Source organism: Ciconia boyciana, chromosome 17, assembly GCF_034638445.1.
Source record: "Ciconia boyciana chromosome 17, ASM3463844v1, whole genome shotgun sequence".
In the NCBI taxonomy this organism is placed as follows: Eukaryota; Metazoa; Chordata; class Aves; order Ciconiiformes; family Ciconiidae; genus Ciconia; species Ciconia boyciana.
The window spans coordinates 9,683,771-9,709,455 of record NC_132950.1 but is presented as its reverse complement, the minus strand read 5'-3'; the positions used below and the strand labels follow the sequence as shown (position 1 = coordinate 9,709,455).

At 36.1% G+C, this 25,685-nt stretch overlaps 1 protein-coding gene across 11 annotated transcripts in view; it reads right to left on the bottom strand.

Annotated features, from left to right (window-relative positions):
* Positions 1-25,685, bottom strand: part of BRIP1 (BRCA1 interacting DNA helicase 1) — a 64,250-nt gene that overhangs the window by 9,061 nt on the left and 29,504 nt on the right. For all 11 annotated transcript variants that reach the window (XM_072882379.1, XM_072882382.1, XM_072882373.1 and 8 more), the window contains 2 exons: positions 12,339-12,498; positions 11,511-11,632 (listed from right to left, as the gene is read on the bottom strand). In XM_072882379.1, coding sequence (XP_072738480.1) covers positions 11,511-11,632; positions 12,339-12,498 — 282 coding nt within the window. The remainder of the gene's footprint in view (positions 1-11,510; positions 11,633-12,338; positions 12,499-25,685) is intronic.

Below are 25,685 nucleotides of genomic sequence, written 5' to 3'. Positions count from 1 at the left end.
TGTAATGTATCTTTAAAACCTATCTTTTCTATCTTAATTAAAAAAAAGGTTAACAGAAAATAAAGATTCTGTTTTCTCACTTAAACAATCGTGTCTCAGCATGAGATGACAACTTACATTGCTGAGAGTTCAGTTTTCATTATAGGTCTACTAAAGGTAAAAGGCCAGGGCATGTCATTTTAATGCAATCAGAATCTATTTCATTGTATAACTCTTACATTATCAAGCATCAAATCAACGCCCAATTCAAAATGACATGTTACATATGTGAAAAAGCCAGTCTCTCCTGCTAGCAAATATCCTAAATGTGCAGTAAACCACAGGCTAGAAGGGATTAGTTAAAATGTCAAAAGACAGCCTTTTACTTTTACCTGTTCATCCTTAAAAATATACTCTTAGCTATCAGGCATGCTTTACAGAAAAATAGCTTCAGCAAGCAGCAGCAGAAGGCCCGTGGCAAGCTCTGCCATCTTGTAGCTGTCAGACAGATTAGTCTTTGATCTATCTGGGAGGTCATGGTCATATTCACATTAACTGAAGTCTAACAACATTATACCTGCTAACCGCTCGTTCTTTTAATGCTTAATTAGTTCGACATCTTTCACTATGGAATATTAACTGAGAAATATCAACAAAAAATAAATGCCGTGACCAAATTTTTTTTTTATGACTTGGAAAAATACTTTGAGGCAGTTTCTGCTACAATTCAAAGCATTTTCAAGCGTACTTTTCAATCAAAATTAGCAACACAAGTTTTTCTTAGATGACAACAACAACAACATTAAAATCTAATATAATGAATGTTGTTTAAGTGTTTGATAAACCACAAAAAAAAAGTTACCTGGGGTAGCATTGCTTCACATGAAGAAACTCAAGACTTATTCAGGATTCAAGTGATATATAAGTACATAAAAGTGGATTTATACTGTCATGACCATGGACTGTATCAGTTAGCTTATGGCACGAAGCTCAGAAGACTAGCTCAAAAACTAGAGCTTGTTTTTGAACCCCAAAATAACCTGCAAATTCAGATACAGAAGCCTTGCAGCATCCCTTTTTAGCAACACACCAGGCTGAACCAGATTTATCCAAAATTAACAAAAACATGGCTGTATTTAATAGCAAGGTATACAAATATCAATCTATTATGAACTATTTGTTTCTACAGAAAAATCAATGGTTAGACAATAAAATTAAAGCACCATTTTCTCCTTTAAATTGAGTTCTTTCTGTTCTGTAACTATAAAGCTTCTCCTTGTTTTGTAGCCATAATTACAACTGAGATAAGGAAATGTGAAACACAATTTCAGAACATTTTAGATATCTTCAGCTAAAGGTCTGCACAGCATCCTACATGCTAATTTACCTGTTAAGAAGTTTTAAGGAGAAAGTATTTATCCTACAAAGAATAAAAACTACTGTGCTACACAATTAATTACTTTTTTAAAATTTTACTTTGGTAAAAACAAGCAGATGGCCCAGCAGACACTCATCCAGAATAATTTTATCTCAGCCAAAGAACAGGACCTTAGACCTAAAGAGCTAATAGCAAAGCCTAGCAGGACTGGAGAATGCGCATTTGGGGCAGTTACCATTCATAATCAGAATACTGTAAAACTATTTATCAGCGCCAGTATCACAATATAAAGGTTGAATGGGCTAAGCCACAGTATACAATTTTTTATTTTGTGTGATTTAAATGAGCAAAATAAATTGTATTTGGTTTTACTTCATCTGGCAAAGTTTCGAGATTATTTTTTTTTTAGATGCATTACTTCACTTAACCAAGTGTAGTGCTATACTTTGCTTTCTAAAAACAAACAAAAAAATCCTAAGCTGTTACTAATAGTTTACAAGCCAGGTCTGTTCTTTGCAAGACATCACTTCACAAACATCTTCAACTGTCTCCTATTTTCTCTGGTAGATTAGAAATGACCTCCAGTTTGTAACCTGTGGGATTACAAACCAGATTACCCAGAAATCTCAAGACAGGACAGAAATTCATGAATACGACGGCACTATTGTGAGCAGTTAAACAGAGCACTCATCTAAACCTGCATTTCTCTTTACACTTCACAGTGTTGTGACAGCCCAGGTTAAAGAAAGAGACAACTGCTGAAAGGAAAAAGGCAAATAAGATTGGAACTGTGTTAATTCCTGCACACATGTGTAGGTAGGTACACGTACACTCATGCCCTTCACTCCCCAACACTCTCCTCCATCTATCCTCCATGGAAATAAAAATCAGAAAATGGATATAAATGTTTTCTGGCATTCCACTGACTTGTTTCTCTGGTTTTATGAGAGGAAAAATAGTAATGAAAATAAAGACTGTTGCTCATATCTTCCAAAAAACTTTACAAGACACATTCATGTTTAACATCTACTAATTCCCCACCTCCTAAAAACAAACAAGCAAAAATTACCAGGTGGTCATTCCCTGCTTCCATCCCAAAAAAAGACATAAAAATGGTTTTTAAGCAAGTCTAGCGTCCTAAAAATCTCATGTGTCCAGTTAGAGTCTCTCTTCCACCTGAAATAGCAATAATTAGAATTCTTCAAGAACATACTTGCCATCTACTTTCCTCCTGACGAATGCCAAGTAATCATAAAAGTTTGTAAGTGTGGTAAAGTAAAAGGCATGAAAACCCATTTCTTTTCTTTTACATCTGAAAATCCTTAAACAGAAGTAGCATTAAATAGTGCAGCATTTAGCTTTCCCCCCTCACTTCAAAAGCAGTAACGACGTCTAAGAGATTCAAGGCTAAATAATGCACGTGTAAAGACCTGCGTGAGTCATAGAATACGCTTCAAACATCCTCACTCCTTGGTAGACCTACTAAAAGCTGTATCTAAACACAATATCTCAATTTATTAGCCCACAGGAAAAAGATATTACAGCAGGATGTTATCTTTAAATGCTCCAAGCATTCCAAGTGCAGTGTTAATACATATAAACCAGTATGAAATAAGCAAATGCCTATTACCTATAATTTATCGAACTAGATTCTGTCTATGACAATAATTTATTAAGGCCATTCTAACCATCTCATATACCTACAGATGGTCACCAGACAAATATAACACTCTTCTGCTTTCACACACAAATGCTGCATTTCTTTAAAAAACAACAACAAAACCCCAAAACTGTAAGCACAGCAATACCATATATACCGTGAATAAGACATTATCAGCTAGAGCCATGATCAATGCTTTGCACTACTCAATTTTCTTCAAGATGCTCTGTTACACAGCTCCATCCTACAAGAGCCTCTTTAGCAGAGGAATCACTGTGAGGCTGAACTCTGCACCTACCACCCCTCCAGCGGCTGCCCCTTACAGAGGCTATCAACTCAAAGCAATAGTTCGTGCATCAAAGCCACATAAGCTTAAAAATAGTTCAGGTGACCTTTTCTGCCTGAAAATTTCTATGCGCACTTAAAAATTTGCCTTCCTCGGATAATACTGAATAAAATAAGGAAGTAACATCTCTGCAGCCCTAGATCTCAGACTAGCTGTATCTTGCAGACTGTTGCACCTGAAAAGATACTGGGCATCCATGGAATTTAAACATTTGTTGCCTGAATGAAGATATAGTCAAAACTAGGAAAAGTTATTGAAACTGGAAAAAAAAAAACCACACCATGAAGGTGGCAAGAAAGAAACTATATACCAAAAAAACACTGCTAGCTTCTTTCCCCATAGCCCAAACACTTAAACGTGACTTCAAAAAGTAAAGCCAACAGCCCAACAGCAAACTACTGTCTATTAGACCCTACTACTGGCCAGTACTCTCTTCTGGGGCAGAAAAACAGTACTGCCACTTTGTGCAAAGCCGTATTTCTCTTATTTTGAATTCAGAAGGTATTTTATGACTAAATGCTTCCTCAGTCTTCTCACTCTTAATCCCAGTGTTAGAGAGATGGGAAGCTTATGTAATGTTGTAACTGCTGAACACTTTTAGTATTGTCAACTACACCATGTGGCATCTCAGAGATCTGGAAGTTTTACGGTTTGACAAATCTTGTAGCACATTCACCCCAGGCCCATCTACTCATCTCAGTCTTGTAAGCTTTGAGGGACTGCGAACAAGTGACTTGATTAAAATCTAATGCAACCAAAACTCTCCTCTGAAGAGAAAATTCAATCCATTTCCAGTGAAGCAGAAGTGAAAAAAAATCAAACAGCTTCCCTTGAGGTACAACGCTGCTGCATACGCTCAGTGCCGCTGCGTCTAAGGTGAAGTGGTAAGTGTCAGTCATCCTTACAAATCCCCAAGGTGATAGCTTCACTTTTAAAGCTTTCAACATACTTTGACAGTAAAGTAAAAACTTAAAGGTCAACACTACTTGCTAAGGACAAGATAAACACAAGAAAATCACTTTGGAATTTTTTATGGATCAGAAAAGTAAACTATTAAATGTAAAGGAAAAGTTTTGATTTGCTGTATTATTTATCCAAAGGCTTAACTTCCAGATATATTCAGGGATGATTTCTGTGATCTGTGCCAACATATTGACATTAGCCTTGCACCAGCAGAAGAGAAATGCCATCCACTAGTCTTACATGTTAAGTTGAACTTAAACGTTACCTTTCTTAGCTACAGGAATGCTGTATTCCATAGGATTTTACAGCTACTCCCACAAATTAAGCCTCTGCCATCACTATTTTTTTTTCGTAATTAACAGAATTTCTATTGGATGTAAGAAGAGTGTGGATGGCTTTGACTTTTTCACAACCATTCTTATTTCTGGAAAAGTGGGAAGTGAGAGGCTTTTGAGATATATTACTGCTTCAGACTGATGTAAGAAATTACCACACCACCACATATTTAATGCATTGCTTGGTTTTTTTGTAACACAGGTAGCTATGCCTCCTGACACTTTCCTTCAGGGAGAAGGGAAAAAAAAAAAAAAGCAATGGAGATCTGCAATATCCAGCCAGTCATCTTGTTATGATGTGATTCTGCACACTGCATTACCCCTTAGTAAGCAGTATCACAGCAGATTGCAATAATTTACAAGACAAGAACAATGCTGGCTGAATAATCTGAAAGCATGCTCTTTTACAAAATTTAGAAGTATATTGACTAGATAATTGTTATTTAACATCTAGAGGCTTGCTGCATAACATTGTACACTTCAATGACGTAAGTATATTTCTTATTTATATCCTTGACTTGATTGTTTCAAAAAGCTACTTTGCAATTAAAATACAAAATAAAATTGAATATGAAGCAGGGCATGGAAGACAGACAAGTGTGCGTGTGTGTGCATGCGCGCGCGTACGTATGCAAACATATACACACATTGCACTTTCACCCTACTCATTATTTCCCTCTCTGAGAACATTCAATAAATAATATACCATGATGTCTGTGAAAATTCCATAAATCTTTTTCTGCTCCCCACTTTATATTTGTAATTTTTTCCCAGTGGAATGCAGAACAAAGTAAAAGCGGCTCAGGTTTAGACAGCCATTAACATAGACAAACAAAAAAAATTGATCACTTTTTACAAAAATTCTTAACTTCACAGGGAATTTTCAAATTCTACTAAAGATAAACACAACAATGATCTTCCCATAAAATGTCATTTTCTGTACCAGTTCGCCCATATTTTAAAACAATAATTTATTCTGGATAAGTGGAAATATTTTTCAAGTGATCCAAAGCTATGATGGAATTCCTACAGCGCATGGTATGTTTCTCAACTCAGGTTAAGCATCTAAAATAACAATAATTTTCTTAGAAATTTTTCTTTTCCTAGAATATAGTATGCAAGAAGAATTATTTCAGCAACCATTTATCTAGCACAAGATTCTTTCTCCTTTCAATGAAGAAAAAGCATGTAGGCTTAAAAATTGCCACAAGGACTAGAAATTAACTCAAATACTCAGAAAAATGCCATTATTCCAAAATGATACAAATACCTCAATTTGTTGAGCTCTCAAGAAAGGAGAAAGAAACTGCAGCCCGATGCTGCAAACTCTTTGTATCATTAAGTTACATATAACCCAGAAAATTGTAATTGAAATGATGTGTTCCATCGTGTTTCCCAACTTATGTTGCTGGAAACAATAAAGAAAGTATTTGCCATCATAGTTGTTCATATTCACCCTACAGCAGCTATGGGAAATACTTCTCATTAATGGCAAAGTCAGCTACAGTTCTCGAGTAATGTCATTGCACAGAAATCCTGGCCTTATCAAGCTTATTTTCCTTGCACATCTATTGATGTAAAAGGGTTTGACTGCATTTTCCTCTATATTTTGGTAAAGTTCTCAGAGCTGTTACATGATTAAGTATACTCTACTGTACTACGATCAAAAGCATCTGGAAAGGTGGAAGTGAAGAAATGCTCTCTGGGAAAGTTAGCTTAATGCTTGCACTTCAGAGTCGCCCATTATCAACATTTCATAGTGAGTTTCTTTATTTTCAGGTCCCCAAGGTAAGAACAGTAAATTATGACTTGAACTAAACAAGTCACACTTGGCTCCAAAATCAGATTTTCCTACCTCCAGTTTCAGGTCCCAGAGGTGGGCAGAGGAAATCCTGGTCACAGCCAAAGAAGTCATTTTTGGCTCTGAAATAAATTTTCCCGCTTTACTAGAGCCAAACCCTACCATTGAGAGTACCATAGCTTTAAGCAATACTTTAACATTTCTTTTATATATTTTGCTTTAGCAACCTGATTCTTCAGCAATATGAAACCATTTTCAATAACTCAGAATTAGGGTTTTGGCCTCTCTTTCTTAAATCAGTATTGTTTATTATCAAGTACACTTCTGAGCCTTAATCATTTCTTTCTCCCTAACACTGACAAAGTGCTTTAGACTCTTCTCTTTGTGAAAATGAGTGAACGTAAGATACTATGTGCCTAAAATTTTTAAGTGAGGCAACTGGAAAAGAAACTAAATTATATTTTTTTAGAGGTTCTACAGAAAATAATGTAACTTATAAAAGCATACAGTTACTTAAGGAGACCAAATGCTTGCCATTTAATACCAGAAGTTGTGGCATATATCTAGCACAAACATATGGAGAAAATAAAATTGGCTATTATACATCACACTTGACAATGAGTTTCTTGCCCAGTTAGAGACTGATGTCTGGATCCAAAATGCTACAATTCAAAATATATAACAGAAGTTAATGAATAGTATGTTAGCATCAGATAACAAGTATATGGGATTACACATCTTTTTCTGTCACATTATTTATGTTCTCTAATATTACAGTTCACTGGTATTAGCATCAAGTTACAAATCATAAAATATATTTAGAAAGCAGGTTGATCACAGACAAGTAATATTAGTGGAGATGAGCCAACATCAAACTGCCAACATAAAATATTGGTCTCCAAAGTTACAATTCTACAAACCCTTATGATTGTGCACAGTCCTAGAAGTATTAAAGGGATTACTCACACAAGTAAAAGCTATGTGCAGGAGTAAGGGGTTATAGAATTGAGTCTTAAGAGGACTTTTATTAACCCAAAAAGCAGGCATGCAAGTGTATTTTCCTGTAGAAGCAGAGCACTTTTTAGTGATTTAAACCAATCCCAGAAGTATATAATTCATGGATATTCCAAGGGAATTGTTCATCGCTTGCATTTCCTATTTTTAAAGGGATGTAATTACGAATCATCTTATCAGTTTCTTTATTTGGTAAGCACCTATTGCTATGTAAAAGCAACAGATGTACCTGTGTTCACAGTTAATGTCTATATAGGTCTAACCTGACTTGTGTCACTACATTTTGCATTGTCTTCTGTCTGCTCAAAACCCAAGTTCCTCCCAAAACTTCAAAGCTGGAACGTTTAAAATATCCAGGTTTTAATCTTCTGGTGAGCCTACAAAATCTAAAGAAACACTAACTGACTATATCATAAAAGCAAACATCTCAACTATCCTATAAACTTTAACTGTTTCATTTGGGAACTTAATGTATCCTAAAATGCTACAAAAAAAGATAAACTGTACAGGTTTATCTGTACAGGTGTGCCCCTAATGATATGCTTTGAAAACAATCCTGAATAGGAAAATGTATTTGAATAAAACACTATAATCATATTCTTCCTGATAGTCTTATAATAAATTATTTCTACTGTTTAATGCAAGTATTTGACTATCAGCTTTCACTTTAAAACCCAACTCTATTCCCACCTCAGTTCCAAAGGATTTAGATCTGATTATAAAAGGACAGTTAGAAGATGAGTTTGCATCATAGGCAGGATGGCACAAGTATCGTTCACCCCCCTGGCAATTGGGCTTGTGACTTTTGGATTCTAACTGCTAATGAAACAGTAATACAGCCAGCCAAACTCCAACTGGTTAGGACAACAGGTTAAGGCTTAACTACAGACAACCAATTGTCTATAATTAATAAAGAATCTCTTTTCATTGCAGCTAATACTAATAACTATCTGCTATATGAGAGCATGGTTTACAGCATCCCTTCCAAACCCTACAAGTTTCATGCACCTTTTTTGTCCTTATTGACAAAGTAATACTCCTTCAGTTCTATGAAGTTCTACTAACTGAAGATAACTCCAAAGCATTTAGAAGAATTATAATAAACTGTACAGGAATAAAACTTTGTTTTCCTGTCTAATGGTCAGGTAAGGTCTGCCGGTCTAGGGGGACTAAAGTAACAAACAGCAATTTGCATTTGCTAATACACACAGACTACTAAAAACAGGATATCACAGTGGTTTTATATAAAGGTAACACATTTTTTTTTAAATGTGGCACTTATTTTTCTGTACCCTTTTGTATTACATCTGTTTCATTCCATTCTGGGAAGCGATCCTATTGGATCAGCTCTCCCAGAAATATACAAAAAGAAAAGTTTCAAGTGAAAACTGGTGTCACATCATGTGTCCCCCCTCCCTTTTTCTTCATTTTTAATTTTACACACAAATCTTCACTATCAACAGCCAGTTTTCCTCAAAAATATAATTCCAATTCCTTTCCTGAGCTGACATGCCACTGAAAGAGATGCTTAATCTTCCAAATTTATTTTGTATCTATGCATATATTTCCACAAAACCACTAATTAATCTTCTTCAGTGAAGAGTGTGACTATCCTTCACGCTATCCTTTTTCACCCAGTTGACAATCTGAGCTCAACTGGTAAATGAAACGTGCATCAATCCAGAACTTTTTGGGGTATCTGATAAACCTAAAGCCCTGGACAAAAACAAAACATCATTCAATTTAAAGGGAAGTACTGCTAGCTGGATATCACTTTGGATCCAAGTCCTTGAGCAAAAGACGTTTACAACGAAAACGGTTTCCCCTAGCATTATTCTAGGAGCATTGCCATGCACCAGACAGCTCCTCAAATCTGATGCTAAGAGACTGGTGCATGCCCTTCTCTCATCTAGAATTGATCACTGCAGTGCTTTGTGCATTACCATATCTAAATATACACACTCAAACCTTTAGCTGCTTGCAATTTGGCAGCTAGTGTTTCTATCCCTACTTAAATATTTAAAGGTTTTCTTCTTCAGTCTAATTAGAAAAAACAGTGCAGCACAACACTGATTTTTTGGAATTTAGTTATCAGTAATGGAGTGTACTGCCTGTGATTCTATTATATTACATATTTGGTTGAACTCAAAGTAAAATCAAATGCACTATTTTAATCTCAAGGAACATAATCCCTTGCGAACATAATTTACCCTTGACACATTCTTTTCAATTTAATTTTGTGTCACTTAGGACACAAAAATACTGACTTTCTGGAAATCACTTGGAGTAAATTGTAAGAGTTCCAGCCATACTACAGACCAAGTATTTCCAAAATATCATTTCAGTGTATGCTTCTAAAACAAAGCATTTCTAACTGTAGAAAGAGTGCTAAATATCCTTTGCATGTAAATGTTTTTATACTAAAGTACAGTGTAGTATATTTTACTAAGACAAAAAAATGTTATGGCTGAATAAATGCTTCAAGAAAGCTATGCAAACATTGAAAGAACATTGCACTAGGCAGCCACCACTAATATAACCTTACTAGTCCTTATAGGATGTGGGTTTTTTTCCACCAAGGCTGTAATTAGGCACACACTCTAGACAACAAAGAAGTCTTTGGTTGTTCACTTAAGCTCAGAACAAATCTCCCAAACCAAAGCTGAGTCAGTTTGGGCTTTCAAGTGCAAACCTATGATTTTCTTGTTTGATTTGGCATTACTATTAACCAGAATCCAGCTGTTCCCGGTATTTAATTATTCTGTGATACTTCACTTTGTTTCTTAGCTTCACAAAGTAGTCCCAAAAAGCTCTAAAAGGTACACGTAAGATAAAGCAGTGACGGTGGCTATTATCACTGGAAGAAGTGTGCCAGCAACTGGATGACCTCTTAAGTGGCATGCACAGACCACTAAAAAATTAGTGGTCTTACAAACTAGTCAATAATAAATGTTCTTTTTCAGTAAGTAGAAAGAAAGTCTAGAAAAACACTTTTCCATATTCATTGGCTTTCTTTTCCTTTATGAATGCCTTGGCTTCAACTATGAAGTGCCTATTCTAACAGAACATCATCTATCCATAAGACAAGTCCTGCTGAAGTCAAAAGGAAGGAACTATTGATGTGGGTAATTACACAGCAGTGCAAGCAACAGGATGCTACTTTGGCTGCCTGCTGAAAAATACAAATAGTCTCAAATTTCTTTAATTGAAGGCACTTCAGAATACTATCTTTAGAAGGCACATAGAAGTTTTTGCCTAAAGTTAGATGAAGCTTGAATTATCAAAAAAGTAATGTCCTCAGTATCCAGGAAGAGGTTATGTTATGTCGTAATTTCATACCTCAAAATTTCAAGCTAATAAAGCAGCATTAGCTTAGAAAAGGTTTACAATTCCACTCTCAGTTTAAGTGGGAAGTGTCACACACATAGTTACACTAAAGAAGGCAACAGGGATTAGAAAGGTGACATACTACAGTCAATGATCTAGTGTGTGAAACACATTCCTTCCTTATATTACTATTTTACACTATAACTATCTTTATCTTTCCACCTATTTTCTGAAATAATCTTTTGATCAATCTGCATGCCTTCTTTAAAATAGTATTTTCCTAGCGTTTATCCTAGACCTTCACAACCAAATACCCCAGCACAGTAAGTCAGAAAGTAACTTAATTTCTATACAAATGACATAAGTTTTGGTATCTGAAAACAGGCAAGTGAAGATGGAAACATATACTGTTACTTGGCAGGGTATGAAGTTAACGAGCATTTTAACAATGCTATAGCCTTCACTAGCAATATCAGACAAAAATTTACACTACATCTAGCATGACATAAATTTATTCAGAATGACATAAATGAGCCCAGAAGACATGCGGCGCTGTTCTTCCTCTTACCTGTGTAGAAGGTAACTCAAAGAATTCAAATGGGATTGAGGGGAGTCCAAGGGTATAAACATTTAGAAAAAATAATTGTGCATATTTGGTGTTTTACACATGACAAAAATAAAGTACAACTCTTCAATTGATATCCTACCTGAAGGTCTTTCACATTTGGAAACGGAATACCTATGGTTACAACTGCACGGGCATTCTCATCACAGAAATCCAAGCCTTCACTAACTTTTCCTCTGCATACAGCTATAAGGAGTGCTCCATCTTGAACAAGCCAGAGAGGAATATACAAATCATTCCCAGGGATAAACTGAGTATCAGAAGAAAGCTTCACCAACATCTTTTAAAAGGCTAAACATAATATAGCATAACGCACTGTGTATCAGTCTAGAAAAGGTGATTGGATATAAAACTACTTTGTTAGAGGGATGAGATTAACTCTGCTTTGATCAATAATATTGTAATTTTGAATATCAACTAGCAAAATAATTTTGCACCATATAATATAGTGGTACTTAATTATGCAAGAACCATCTGTATCTACTACAAAAAATTAAATTTTAAATCTTAAATTTTGCACTCCAAAAATCTTGCTATTGATTTTTTGACATACTATCCTTCTTTGTTCTCTATACTAATATTTAAGTATTTTGAGAAGCAATCCTATAGTGGCTGTAATATACGACGGTAAATCAGAGTTATGCAAGGTACTACAAGTTGGATTCTTTGAGAAGCCACTCCTAGAATATCACTATTGGGATTATGCATCATCCTGTACTTCCCTATATCCTCATATGCAGCAATACAAATAGCAGTTAATCTTCCTCATTTATCACAATAACTTATTAAGCTGAGGTTAATTTAACTGTTTATCTACACCTTAGTCTAACTGTTAAGCACTTTAAGAATCCTTTTTTTTTTTAAACTTGAAGAATCTGTATCAACTATTTCGTATGTCTGAAGAACGTACCTTTTTCTCCTTTACATTTTATTGCATCATAGTATATTTTCAGCAGTTCATCAAAGTCACTCTTTGCCCCTCCTTGAGGCTCTGCAATGACTGTCTTAACCAGCTCCAGGTTTCTCCATAAGCCAGTGTGCATCCAGCGATCTTTTAATTTGTCCAACAGCTGAAACAAACAGAAAAATCCGGAATAGCGGTAATGAAAGGTCAATCACTTGAACTGTTCAAATAAAGCACACACAGACACTTACTTTAGTGAAATTATATTATTCAGGTTTTGTATTTCTGAATACAAGTTTCCCTACCATACACTGTTCCACAGCTATGCAACACTTGGTAAACATGATGGCCACTGATTTGGCTAATTAGAAACAGTGCAGATTTTTGAGTTATCAAAGCAAAACTCTCTAAATCGATGAGAGTGGTCACTGAAGAGCCTCTTCTGGTATTCCTCAAAGCAAGAGGAATGTCATTCAAAGAAAAATGGAAATTACCTCTTTTTCTGATTACCAAGTAAGAGATCGATAAGTAAGACTGGAAACAAATTCTAAATTACTTTGAAACGAGCCTCTATATCTTAAATTTCCCCAATATTTCAGTATTTTAATATTTACATAGATAAGTTGCGGGAGGAGGTATTGATGTTGGATTTATCAACAACCTCCTCCGCTTCTTGAAGGGCCTGTCAGCTTTGTTATATCTACCAGATTCTGAACTGTGCACATTTTACTCCAAATCAGTACATATTCAAATCTTGCAAGCAAATAAGCTTGTTCCACATTTAGTCCAAATGTAATGAAAATATGTATTGCATTACAAAAAGCAAAGTCTAAAATTACCACAGAAACGGAAGTCAGACAGGTGGGGGGTCATTTCGCAGTTAGCAGTCATCACATGCCCTTTTCTCATTAATTTCTGGACTGAATTTTACCAAGACAGGGAGCAAAAAAGTCCCTCCTTCACCTGACTTGTTTGTCTGATGGTGCCCAGCACTACCCTCAAGGCAACCAACACATTTTAGAATGAACTGAGGAGATCTGGTCCAAAGGACAGAAGTAAATACTTTATTTCATTCCTTTTACTGTTCCATGATCATCAGTGTGTCACTAACTATTGTGCAGTAGAGTTACTGAGCTTCATATGCACAGAGATTTTAAATTCACAGATTCTGTAATAAGGGTTATGCTCTTAATTTGTCTGTACTTCCCTCAATTCCGCTCACTGAAGCCTTTCTCAGTATTTTGCTTCAGGCTATATAAACTGCTCCATCTGGAACCTGCACTTGCCCCAGTTCATTGCTCAAAAAGCCACAGCATCCCTTAACTCCAACCCACTTGCCTTTCTGATGCACTCCAGCCAAGATCTCAGGATCTTGAATGCTTAGATTGTTACAAAATTAATCTGTCCCATGTCCAAATATACAGTTTAAGTGTTATTATGAAGCAGAACTAATGGTAATTAATTGTTGTCACATTTGAGTTTACAGGAAGAACACTTGCAAATTTATAGGAAATTGTTTACAAGAATCCCTTGCGTATTCCATCTTCTCAACATCAAAGATCTGAACTTACTCTCTGACATTAAGTATTTGGATTGGTTCCTTTTGAGGTACATGTGGTTCAGAGGGGACAAATACTATGTTATTCTTGAATTTTCACTAGCTTTGTTCAAGCCTCTATTCAGGGAATTATACTTGCTTACTACTGATGTGACACCATTCTCAAGAAAGCACAGAAAGACTAAGTGATGAACAGCAGGAACAGTTTCCTACCCATACAGATGTTACTGTAGAATAAATCATCTCTTCTAAACGTGTCTGTCCTACTGTTGTCCCTTTCTCTACCAGCTCTGTCATTTCCTGGCAGCATCCTATCTGTAATCTCTTTTTATATAAAAGGTCGTAATACTATGACCGAGCAATGACTGTCCATCTTGCCATCCACAGCCTGCCGCTATGCCTTCAGTTCTTGGATACGATATGGAGATAATTCTGGTAAAGAAAAGAATCAAACAAATTATGCCTCTAAGTACATCCATTTGGGATCTGTTAGAGCTGCCAGTGACTGTAATATTATTAGCTTTCCAGATTTCATTCTTCCTTCTGTGAAACTAATGTCTGCCTGGGCATTCACTTAGCAATCTATGCTAAATTCAGTCCTAGCACTGCCTGCTGTTTACCATGCATGACAAAAGGAGGCCAGTAAGATGATATAGACAGGATATATTTGGGTATAACCGAATTAGACATTTACATACATAAAACTATCCATGCTTTGGCTTCTAAGGGTCATTTGCCCCTGACTTTCTCCTCCTTCTGTCATCTCAGCTACTGAAATCAACTGGTATTTTTCACAAACACACCCTTATGAAGCATTCTAAGCAGAAAAATTGTTTCTTAAGAGAACCAAAGTCTCTTGATAGTCTCAGAAAGGGCAAGATTCCTTACAAAAATTACTTAATCCCTCAATTACCCTGTATTTCTCTCATATTTAAAAGAAGTATAACTTATATTCACAGTTGGAAAGATGACAGTAGAAAATGTTCCTCCAAACTCTTAAGAAAACATCTCTTCTCTTTTGTGGGTTACCCAACCCCTCCAGGTAAGTAGCTATTAGACCATAATAGGTTCAGGTTTCTTGTTTAATTGACAGCAACCACCACAATAGAAAATCTACCATTTTTGATGGAAATGTGTGAACTATTCATGAAAATCTTTGGCAAGAATGGAACAATTCATTTAATTCACACAAAAGCTATTACCTCTTCCCTTTAATGGAGTTTGCCAGATACGGAAACTTTCTTGTACACAGGAACGTATGCACAAACACACACAATACCCAGGCTATAGACACAGACACTAAAATGATGAGAATTATGGACATGACTGAATACAAATAAATAAAATATAGAACACACACATGCCTCGTAAGAGCTAGGAATCAAGTGCAGGTTTCTCATAAAAAATTATTTCACTTTGGGTTGAAAAAGTGCAAATGGGAGCAAGATATCATGCCAGGAATCACAGGAAGCAACCATTAATGCCCACAGTCAGTCGCTTTTTCTACCCAAGGGAATAATAGTTTCTGCAGTGGAAGGCAGTCTGTGTATATTTTATTAAATCCCTTAAAAATGGATTCTCAAATGGTTTATTAACAAATGGTCTTCCTCCAGGAGAGCAGAAAATCTTGTTAGAAAGAATCTGTCATCTTCCCATGCACTGAAGGATGTTTACTTTGATAGCTTTTTCCTTTTTTTCCTTTCTGCAATTTAAAGACACCTGTAAGCTATGATCCATAGAAACTATGAGCTGAGTATTTAGATCCACCATTCATCTTTGTCAGCATGCCCCCTCTTAGGCAGCTTTTGAAGCCCTTGAAGTTGGGGAATGGGGGAAACTGTTTTCTCTACATCTCTTGCCATTATATTGCGCTCCTAGGCAAAATCCTCTCACCCTGTGTCCACGAAGGAAGAGCTTTGCCCCCTTCCATTTGCCACTTCATTTTATACAGTGCCAAAAATTGCATTAGGGGTTTCCCATGTCATGAAGCAAGACCAAAGATTTGTTTAATGTATTTTACCCTAAGGCAAGTTCATTGTAATTCCCAGCATCTTAACAAAGTTGAAAAGTTAACTTGTGGCAACCAAGTTGCTGGGGATGCACTTTTTCTGCAGCATTCGTTAGCTCCTGATAGTGATTTTTGCAGTAGCAAATACCCGAAACGAGGGAGGGTCTAACAGAAAACACTAACATGATGAGTTGCTTATTCTGGTTTACAGTTCCCTAGCTCTTGTCCTGCTACAAGCACCTGCTACTAAATTTCTTTACATAGAATATTCCTTAAATATTTTAGCATTAATTCACATAATGAATGATTGTACCTCGCCAGCAGAGTAAAAAAGGCATCACAGAAATAATCCCGCCATCAAAAAGTGCTTGGGGAAGCAATGGAACACTTAAAAATATGAAAGGATGTTCAAGTGCAGTACAGGACAAAAAGGATAATGACCTAAGAAGCACCTGACAGCAGAGTAAAATAACTCTGGCTTTATTAGCTAGTTTAACAACTATTAACTATTTAATAATAACTATCAGTTACAATTGTATTGTATATTCTTGTGCACCTTTAAAACTATATGCTGTCTTGTTACCCATACATTTATATAATGATAACTGAACAAAAGGTGTTTCAAGGCGCACAAAATTTACACAAATATCTTGTAACCCTCGTAAAAGTCTGCCATTATACGCTAAAAACCCACTTCTCCAAACTTTGGTATTTTTTCATCTTGTTTCTATGTAATATCTTTTTAATAATATGGAGTTCCACTTTTCATTGTTATTCAGATAGGAAGTGTAGCTGGGGGGAGAAAGGAAACAGCCATTAGGTTTTCCTTAATAAAAATCACGGTATTGGCACCACTGTTAGTGCAAAAAGTCAGAGATTCCCAAGGGACTAACATTGATCTAAAAGCCTTTTCCCATGCAGAGCTCTTCATGTGTTTGCTACCAGAATTTTCTTTTTGAATAAGCACTGCTTCAAATCAAAGTGTGTCTCCAGTGGGCTGGAAACGTGTTTGAAGGGTCAAATAGAAGTTCTACACGCAGTCAGCACAAAACTTCAGAAATGGAAAACAGACATCTACAGCCAACCCAGAGGCCGAGCAACAGGACTTACTCCACTAGACTCTGTTTTGGTAGAACTAAGAGGGCTATGCTACACTTGGGACTAAAAGGGCAGTCACTGGCAGAAAACAGGGTTATCATCCAATCCACCAACACGTGAAAGTGACACACAGACGTACAGTGCTGCTATAATGTTGTACTCTCACATCATCTTTTAAGTATCAGTCCATTAATGCGCATTCTACATACAGACACCAAAATTCTACATTTACATGAAGTGGAGCGAGGAAGAGGCGGCACGAGTTTTCGAAGCAGACAAAATCTCATAACAACAAATATTTTCCCTTTAATTTCAAGGCTATGTTACATGGTGGTGTGTTTTGGTTTTTAAAAATGTAATATAGACCTATGCACCTTATGATCATTTCCAGCTATGGTTTGTAAAACCTGAAGTGTCTCAAGAAACACCAAATGGAAAAGACTGGCCTGGGCCATTCCCTGCTGAATACCTACAACTGATTATAGAAAGTATTTCCAAAGGGAATCTAGACTAAGCTAGAACACTACTGACACGTAGATTAGGGACTTCAAACATGGAATAAAGGGATCCCCCAAAGCTCTAGCAGATGGAGAAGAATATACTTTTACATCTACAAAACAGAAATACATAATGTTATTTTCCTAGTATACAGACTAAGGAAATTGCAGATTATCTCATTAAACAGTTTCTTTTCCTATGTAACTTTGGAACTGTTTTACAGATTTATTCTTTTTTAACTCTGCAACACCAAAAACATTTTAAGCAGCTGCAGAAGTATGTACCTGCATCCAGCTGTGCCTCTCCCCACATACAGGATGAACAACTGTTTCAGCAACCATAACTAAATTGAGAGAGACACAAGAGAACCTGTCGAATTGAACTGTGCTCTTCTAGTCCTTTCACAATCTTGCATTGAGAAAAAGGCCATAAATTCCTCATGTACACACAATCAACCAGAAAGCAAGGAAAACGTATCCAAAGGCAATTCCAACAACCTAGAAATCTAGGTAGGATGAGGGAACAAAACTAAAACCTACTCATTTAAATAAAACAATAAAACTTTTTGCAACACATGGTACTCTAATTTTAAAACTAGTGCTTCTTCCACTCTCATCTGAGTCATACTTAAACTTATAAAAATGAAACCAGTATTCCTGCATATTTTAAACATACATTAATAAGGTCTTGCACACTTCCAAAGTATGCAACACTTAATGTCTTACCTGCATTTCAATTTCAATAACACATTATAAAAGAGAACAAATACAGCATAAAATAGACCATGGGAGGTGCAAATCTGCAACTGATGGATATTGTAAGTCATTCAGTAACCAAAAAAAGCTAAGTAACTTAGAGACAGTACTCCAAACATCTAACAATAAACCTTAATAGTATTAAATAATTTTTGCTCTTTGCAAAATTTTTTAATGAAATGGTTTTTGTCCATCATTAAGAATGTGCATGAACCAAAATCTTTTAAAAACACAGAATTTAAGACAGACCTCACCAGCAGTGTGCCTAACATTTTAAATAGCTTTTCTTTAAATTTTATACTAGATGTAAATATAAATGTATACCTTCTTCAGTAACAGAAGACACTAATTTCTGTATCTTTCCTCTCCTCTTCTTCTACTGATGTCATAAACCCTGTTGTGCTTCAAGACATTTAGTAACTCAGTCCCTCAGTCCTGCTTTTATCTTAGCTGAGCAACAGGAGGCGGCAGTGGAGTGGAGGAGGCAGAGGAGTGCAGATACCAAATTTATACATTGAGTTTTATCAAATGTTTTTGCTTCAATGGAGTGCTTGTATTTTGACAGAAAAATAACAGGTGTCAAAACCAAAGAGGCTTTTTTTTCCTCTGCATCTACTGAAAACCCTTACATTCAGAGAGAATGTCAAGAAATGCAGTTTTCTTGTCTTACTCCAAAATGTTTCCCACCATTTGGACTGTCTGAAAAAAAAAAGTATAGGTTGCTTTATATATCACAGGACAATTCAACCTGCATCTGCATCAGCTGCCTCCTCTCTTCCTGTCAGTAAAAAAAACAACCACCAAAACAAACCCAAAACCAACCAAAAAACCCAAAACTACCCAAAACCCCACCCCCCCACCCCCCAAAAAACCCCAACCAAAACCCCCTATACACTCTGACAGATCCTTCTGCAAATTTAAGCTATTAGGATGGAGGACATCATATTTTCCACTAAAGTAATCCTCCGATGATCTCAAGGCACAGATGTTTTTATAATGTGTCTAATTCCATAGGTATTGCATTACCTTTAATAAGCTTCCAGGGTGATGCAGTTTGCTGAGTCAGCTGGTTAGCTACAGCTGTAACTTTTTGTTCAAACCACTCTCCCACTGGTCTCAAAACTCTAGTCTGTTCAGCATGATGGTTAATTACCTGGTTGAATGTTCTACTTCTATTATGAAAGAATGAAACTGTCTCTATATTAGTGATAATCCCAAAATATATTCAGTCATTAAATAAATGCATTTAGTACATCGCTTAAACACTAGTGGCCTTAAATTCATGTTATTTCAAAGTCACCCTGAAGAGTGTATCTGGCCAGACTCCACCCACTTTTTTCACATCACTTACACACTGTTATTACAGGCTCATATTAAACTAACTTCTTCAAGAACTAAGATGTTTTGGAAAAGTACAGAATTAACAAAAGTTATTTGACAGTTCTCTGAACTAAAAGGGTTGCCAAGCCTCTGTACTAAATGATCCGGAATCCCATAGGTAACTGACCTCCAGGACTATTGGAACTCTTCAATTTGGGGGAAACAACAGCTAACAAAGCCAATGTGGTGGCACGGGATCAGTGATTAATTCCATTTCCACCTTTAATGTAAAAACAAAAAAACAACCAAACAACAAAAAAACCCCCCCTCCACAAAAGGAGTCCTTCGAGGTTAAAAGTTAACACAAAGGAAACAGCAGAAGGAAGAAGGTAAAAAGAGTAATGAAATGGGACTAAAAGTTTGAAGGGACAAGAGATAACTGCCTGGAAGGATGAAAGGAAAAAGCCAAGTTTCCTTCCAAAAACAGGAGGGAAAATATTTGGGCCAGCTAACCAATAAAATCTAATGTCCATTATCCAAATCTTTAAAATAAATTTGGAAATAGCACTCTAGAACTATTAAAAACAGTACTATAAAAAGCACAACATCCCTTAATTAGACTAAAAGGTCACATGTATGAAAAGAAAGCAATGGAACCCAATAACATTTATCAGTATCACCAAAAATATTACATGCTTTCAAAAGGACTGAAAGAATACGCACCTTTTAGCCACAAGTCATTTACCAAATTGGCAGAGCTAATTTACATTTCATCTTTTTTCCTTTTTTCCTTCTTAATCAACCTGCATGCTTTTTCAACTGTGATTTTATTCTTAAACACATTCCTCACCAAAAAAGAAAAAAACCCTCTATTTCGCTTGACACACAGACATTTGCACTGTACTAGGCTGGGACTATACCAGCCAAGAATACCTTAGTCCATTGAATTATTGAAGCAGTTGTTCGCACTCAATTTGATTTTCATGAAAGGTTAAGCAATAGACTGATTCACAGAAACCTCGTCATGTTTATGGGAGGTATCTAACAAAATACAAGGAGGTATTTAACATTCATTCTTTTGAATGACTAAGCTGATACAAAATACTAACATATCTATTCTCAAAAACTAAGTATTTTAAGCTTCAAATTCCATTCTCTGCATTTCTAATTATAATACTTTTCATTTAAAGAGAACATGAAAATATCCATGCCCAAAATATTTCATTTGTGCAGTAAAATCTACTTTCAAAATAGAATGTTAATTTCCCACTGTTAATGGGAAACTAGAGAAAAATACCAAATGCCCATATAAATACATATGCACAGGTAACTTCTGGCACTTTTCTTTATGTGCCAAAAATAAACTGCTTTAATGCTGCATTTTAATGCGAACAAGCCACAGAAAGATGCTATTCTTATCGAGGAGAGGCTACGCCTCCTTTCTACTGCACATTTCCCCAACTATTTATTATCATCATGGGGCTACGACCAGCAATGCAAAGAAGTGTTCTTTTGAACCAGACTTGGTTTACAGAGTACTAACTCCAGATCAATTTCTGTTTGATTTCCTTTCCCAAAGTGTTACAGAGCCTCTGTAATGAAATGCTCCATAATTGCAAAACAGAAAATATATTAAAAAATTATTAAACATTTTTTCTGCCGTCAGGACAAAGAAAGCATTCTATTGTAAAACCAATAATTAAAGAATACAGGGAACATAATATGTTCAGACTGATTTCTTTGTTTTAAGGAACATGAAGACTAGGCACCACAGAGAGGAATTTTAATGTGGAAAGACCTTAGAAAAGTCCTGAAATAAAAGTAGACATTGTGAAGGAATGAGACCAGAACATATGCTCATCTAAGTACAACTTCCAGAGGAAAACACACATTCCTGACTTTTTTCAGAACCTCTCCTTTTCAGCTGATGAGGAAGATTTTCTAATGTGTATTTAACTGCTAACCCTTACCATCTGTTACAGCAAAAATCAAATCAAGTGCATAAAATAAGAGCGCGTATATTTAAAGCAAAAGTAGTTAAAAGGAAAGCGATTTTAAAAACTTAAGCTTGCACAGATAGCCATCATTTCAAAATTAAAACAAAATTGCTTAAGTTGGTCAATGCTCAGCAGGTTATTGTCTTCTCTAAGAAAAGTTACATTTTATTGGAAAGCCTTCAACAGTCCAGAGATGGAATCCAGGAGGCTGCGAAGGGACCTCGACCCAAGTCACACATTTATTCTGACATTTTACATTTCTTCCAGAGTTATGAAGAAAGATCTTACAGCCTTTTAATTTTCCTAACAGGTGGTCTATATCATGGAGTCTTTCCTCAACACATCTCCCAGGAGAAAGTTGCCCTCAATTGGAAATCCATATCACTACAACATGTGCTATTTCAAGAGATTTTTCACTTAGACCTCTCTCATCAGTTCTTCACAATAGAAAAATCAGCTTGAAGAATAAAACTTTAAAACCATGCAAGTGTCTGTGAGTTTCAAGAACTTGTGGGGAAAAAGTGCCTTTTTAAGTTTAGAAGCACTGTACTTATTTCTCAAGGAAAATTTTAAACAAACATGAAAGAAAAACAAACATTTTGCACCAAGACTCATGTGTTGAGATACCCACATATGCTAGGAAATGCGGGGTAAAATCTGTGCTAGCCCACACAGGCTTGGCAGACACATGGAGGGGGGGGGAAGAAAAAAAAAAAAGATAAAAGCTACCGTGCAACTACATAATTAAACTAAACCCTGAACATGGTGAAAAACTCTGTATTATGAACAAGATTCTGATCACCATGTGCACACTCCAGCACAATAAAAGGTGAATAATTCATAATCATTTTTGAAGAAAAAGTATGCATCACTCAACTTGGGGGAAACACGGGGGATTTCACTGGTATGATTTTTCTTTAGGGACAATGACAAAGTGCCGCTCACCAGCAGGAAACTGAAGCACTGAACTGTGTTCCTTGTGCCATAAATCAACACTGCAGCCTACAGGATGTCTCTCTGGTACCAACATACCATCAATTTTTCAATAACCTCCTTAAATAATGGAATATGTGAACGGCGACAACAGTAATGAAAAATGAAATGTTTTGCACACCAAAGACTCTAGAATAACATGATTAATATGTTGCTTCTACAGTTAAAGAAGCTTTTTAATATAAAATCTTTTCCCAAAAAACCCAACATGTTTTACCACAAAACAATCTGGATGGCCTTTGAAGTATTCAGTCTTTGAGCTCCATTGCAGCTGTTTCTAAACAACCTGGTTCAAAACAGGGTTTCTTTTGTGGTTTTAAAATTAACGAAGACAACAGCTTTCTGTGTTACAAGAACTGCTTGTACATTCACCCTAGGCTATCATTACACTTTCATGTTCCAGTGAGAGACCAATCCTTCACGCAAAGAAAACTCTCCAGAAGAATTTATTTTGAAAAGGATTGTTTAGGTCCTAGTCCAGAATCAAATACCAAACTATTAACTGTTCATGAATGAAGTCAGCATTCTACACTGCTGTCCTCCTCCACCAGTCAAAACCCAAGCTCAGGCATCTTTGACCTCTTTTTTTTTCCAGAATAAAGAGGGGAAAAAAAAAAAAGACAAGGTTGTCTTAGTGGCGCACTTCAGCAGTGAAGCACAGTACCATCTGGGAAAACTGATTCAAACAGCCATGCGGTGTAGTCCTAGGCACGAGGCCGACCAAGTCCACGAATGCTTGCACAGTAAATGGGGGCAGGCAGATGCCTGTCATGGGGAACAGACTGCAAGAGTGGGAGAGTAACAGGGTTTAGCTTTTAGGCATTTTACACTTGTACTTATTTAATAACTTTAAGAAAGATTAATATTCTCTTTACTTTCTCGGAAAGATTAGTCATTTTTCCTTTGTTATACAGCAAATCAGTGTGCGTAAAAGAACTAAGACAGTTTCTCAGCAACAACCATGTATTTTACACATGATGTTTAGCTCTGAATAGGTAATCACATAATGATACATTATGATAACAGGGAACAATATCAGCTCTGATTCTTGGAGACGTCTAAAACCTCTCATTTGGGAAGCAGGACCACTAAACAGAAAAATCAGTACAATTCCAGACCTAAGTCAAAGAATGAAGCAAGTGTTAAAATACAGAAACAAAGTGATAAAACTTTCTGCAGTCACAACGCAAATGATGAGCCTCACCAATGTCACCAGTATTAGAAACATGCACTTCAGTCAGCAGCAATTAAGGAGGGAACAATAAGCAATTAATCTTACACAATAAGAAGCTATTCCATGACTTTACTAAAAGAAAACTTGAAAGCAATCTGCCAAACTTAACTAAGTATATAACATTTCTATAACAAACGAGAGGTAAGATAGGGTTCTGTAGATAAAAGAGCATGAATAATAGGAATGAATCAGAAATGGTTATCTATCCCACAAAAAGAATCTGACACTGGAGAAGAAAACGTGAAAGCAGGATCCTTAAACACAAACTTTTCCTTAAATCCAGTGACCTCACTGGAACTGTGCTACGTTACACTACATAAGGAGCTGGTTTTCTGGTTTGGGGTATTGTTTGGCTTTTTTTTTTTTTTAAGTATCCTTCCTTCCCATACGAAAAGACTTATTCAACCTTATGTAACCTGGACCATCTTTTTTCCCAACAGTAAATGCTTGATATACCTTCACCATATATACTACACAGTTTAAAAAAAGTAAAAGGAAAAAAAAGCCAGTGTATTTCTTCGAAGTAGACAACTCTATCCCCTCTCCCTCCTTCCCTTCTCCCCAACAAAAAATGTAGGAAGAGGGAGGAACAACAGACTTTTCAGAGTATCTGAGTCTTAAGAAAGAAGGTCTCGCCTCATGATCAAAAATAGGAAGAAAAAGCTGAAAACAAAGTTTCAGCTGTAACACGCTGCAATTTGGCTACCAACAAGCCAACTGGCTCATTTGTAAGCCAGAATAAAACAGAATTTTTGTTTTGTGCAAGTTATTTGTTTCAAAACATTTTTGCAAAACACCATCCATTAATGCACTGTGAACTGAATCAAAATGCAATGAATACTCTTTAGAATACACCATCTCACCAATTACATTTTCTCACAAAGATGCTTGCTTACTCAATTAGCAACTAAGTCTAAGGCATGATTTTCTAAGACACGATTTCATAGGCTTCCTGACTTTCCAATGAAGCAGATTTTTTCTGAAGTTAAAATAGCCCAAGTGTCCCTTTCAATACATTTAATATTCAATTTCTTGTATATGCTGTTACTTTGCTGATACAGAACATGCTACCTAAATATATGCTTTCAAGTGTATTTTATCTCATATATAGTGGTTTTCACACATGAAGTAGTCACAACTCTACCACATCAGGCAGTGAACCTCTAAGAAATGCCAAAGGAACCAGGAACTCTGCAGGTTGCAGTGGTACAGAACAACAGTAACATCAGAATAACCTGTGCAAGACACCTTGTTAAAAATAATGTTGCTTATGTATATTGTTCCTTATTAATAACTACTGTTTTCCATCCCGCTTTCTCTCCCGTTCATTAAAAGCTCTTGAGGAAAAACACATGTTAACTGTAATTGTTAATTTACTATTTGGACTCTATCATTCACAGAGTGCAAACTTCATGACTGTGAAAACCCATTTTCAATGCAGTTACTACTGAAATGGTAGGAAAAATATGCAAGCAGAAAGTGTTAATTACAACAGAAATTGGAGCATGTGTTAACTAGATACAACAATTCAGCTTGCAGCACTTTGACAAGTCAGAGCCCAGAAGTGAGAAACAATAGTAGATTTTTAGTTTATTTTCCTGATGCTGTATGCTCAGGGTATTTAAACTAACAGTGTAATAAAATATTAAACTGCACAGCTCCCAGGGTGTGAAATTCACAAGCAAAACACTCATCTACCAGTACGGCATATAATTTTTTTAGACATAATACCCAATAATCTGCCACAGACTGTCGCTACAGATTCTACTTTATATGACGTGCAGATGCTACCAGAAAGTATATGTGCTCTATGTAAAAAGCAAGTGCCACAGGGCACTTGAATAATTGCAAGTCTCCTGCCGGTCACCGTAGCAGTTCAGTAAGCCACGAAA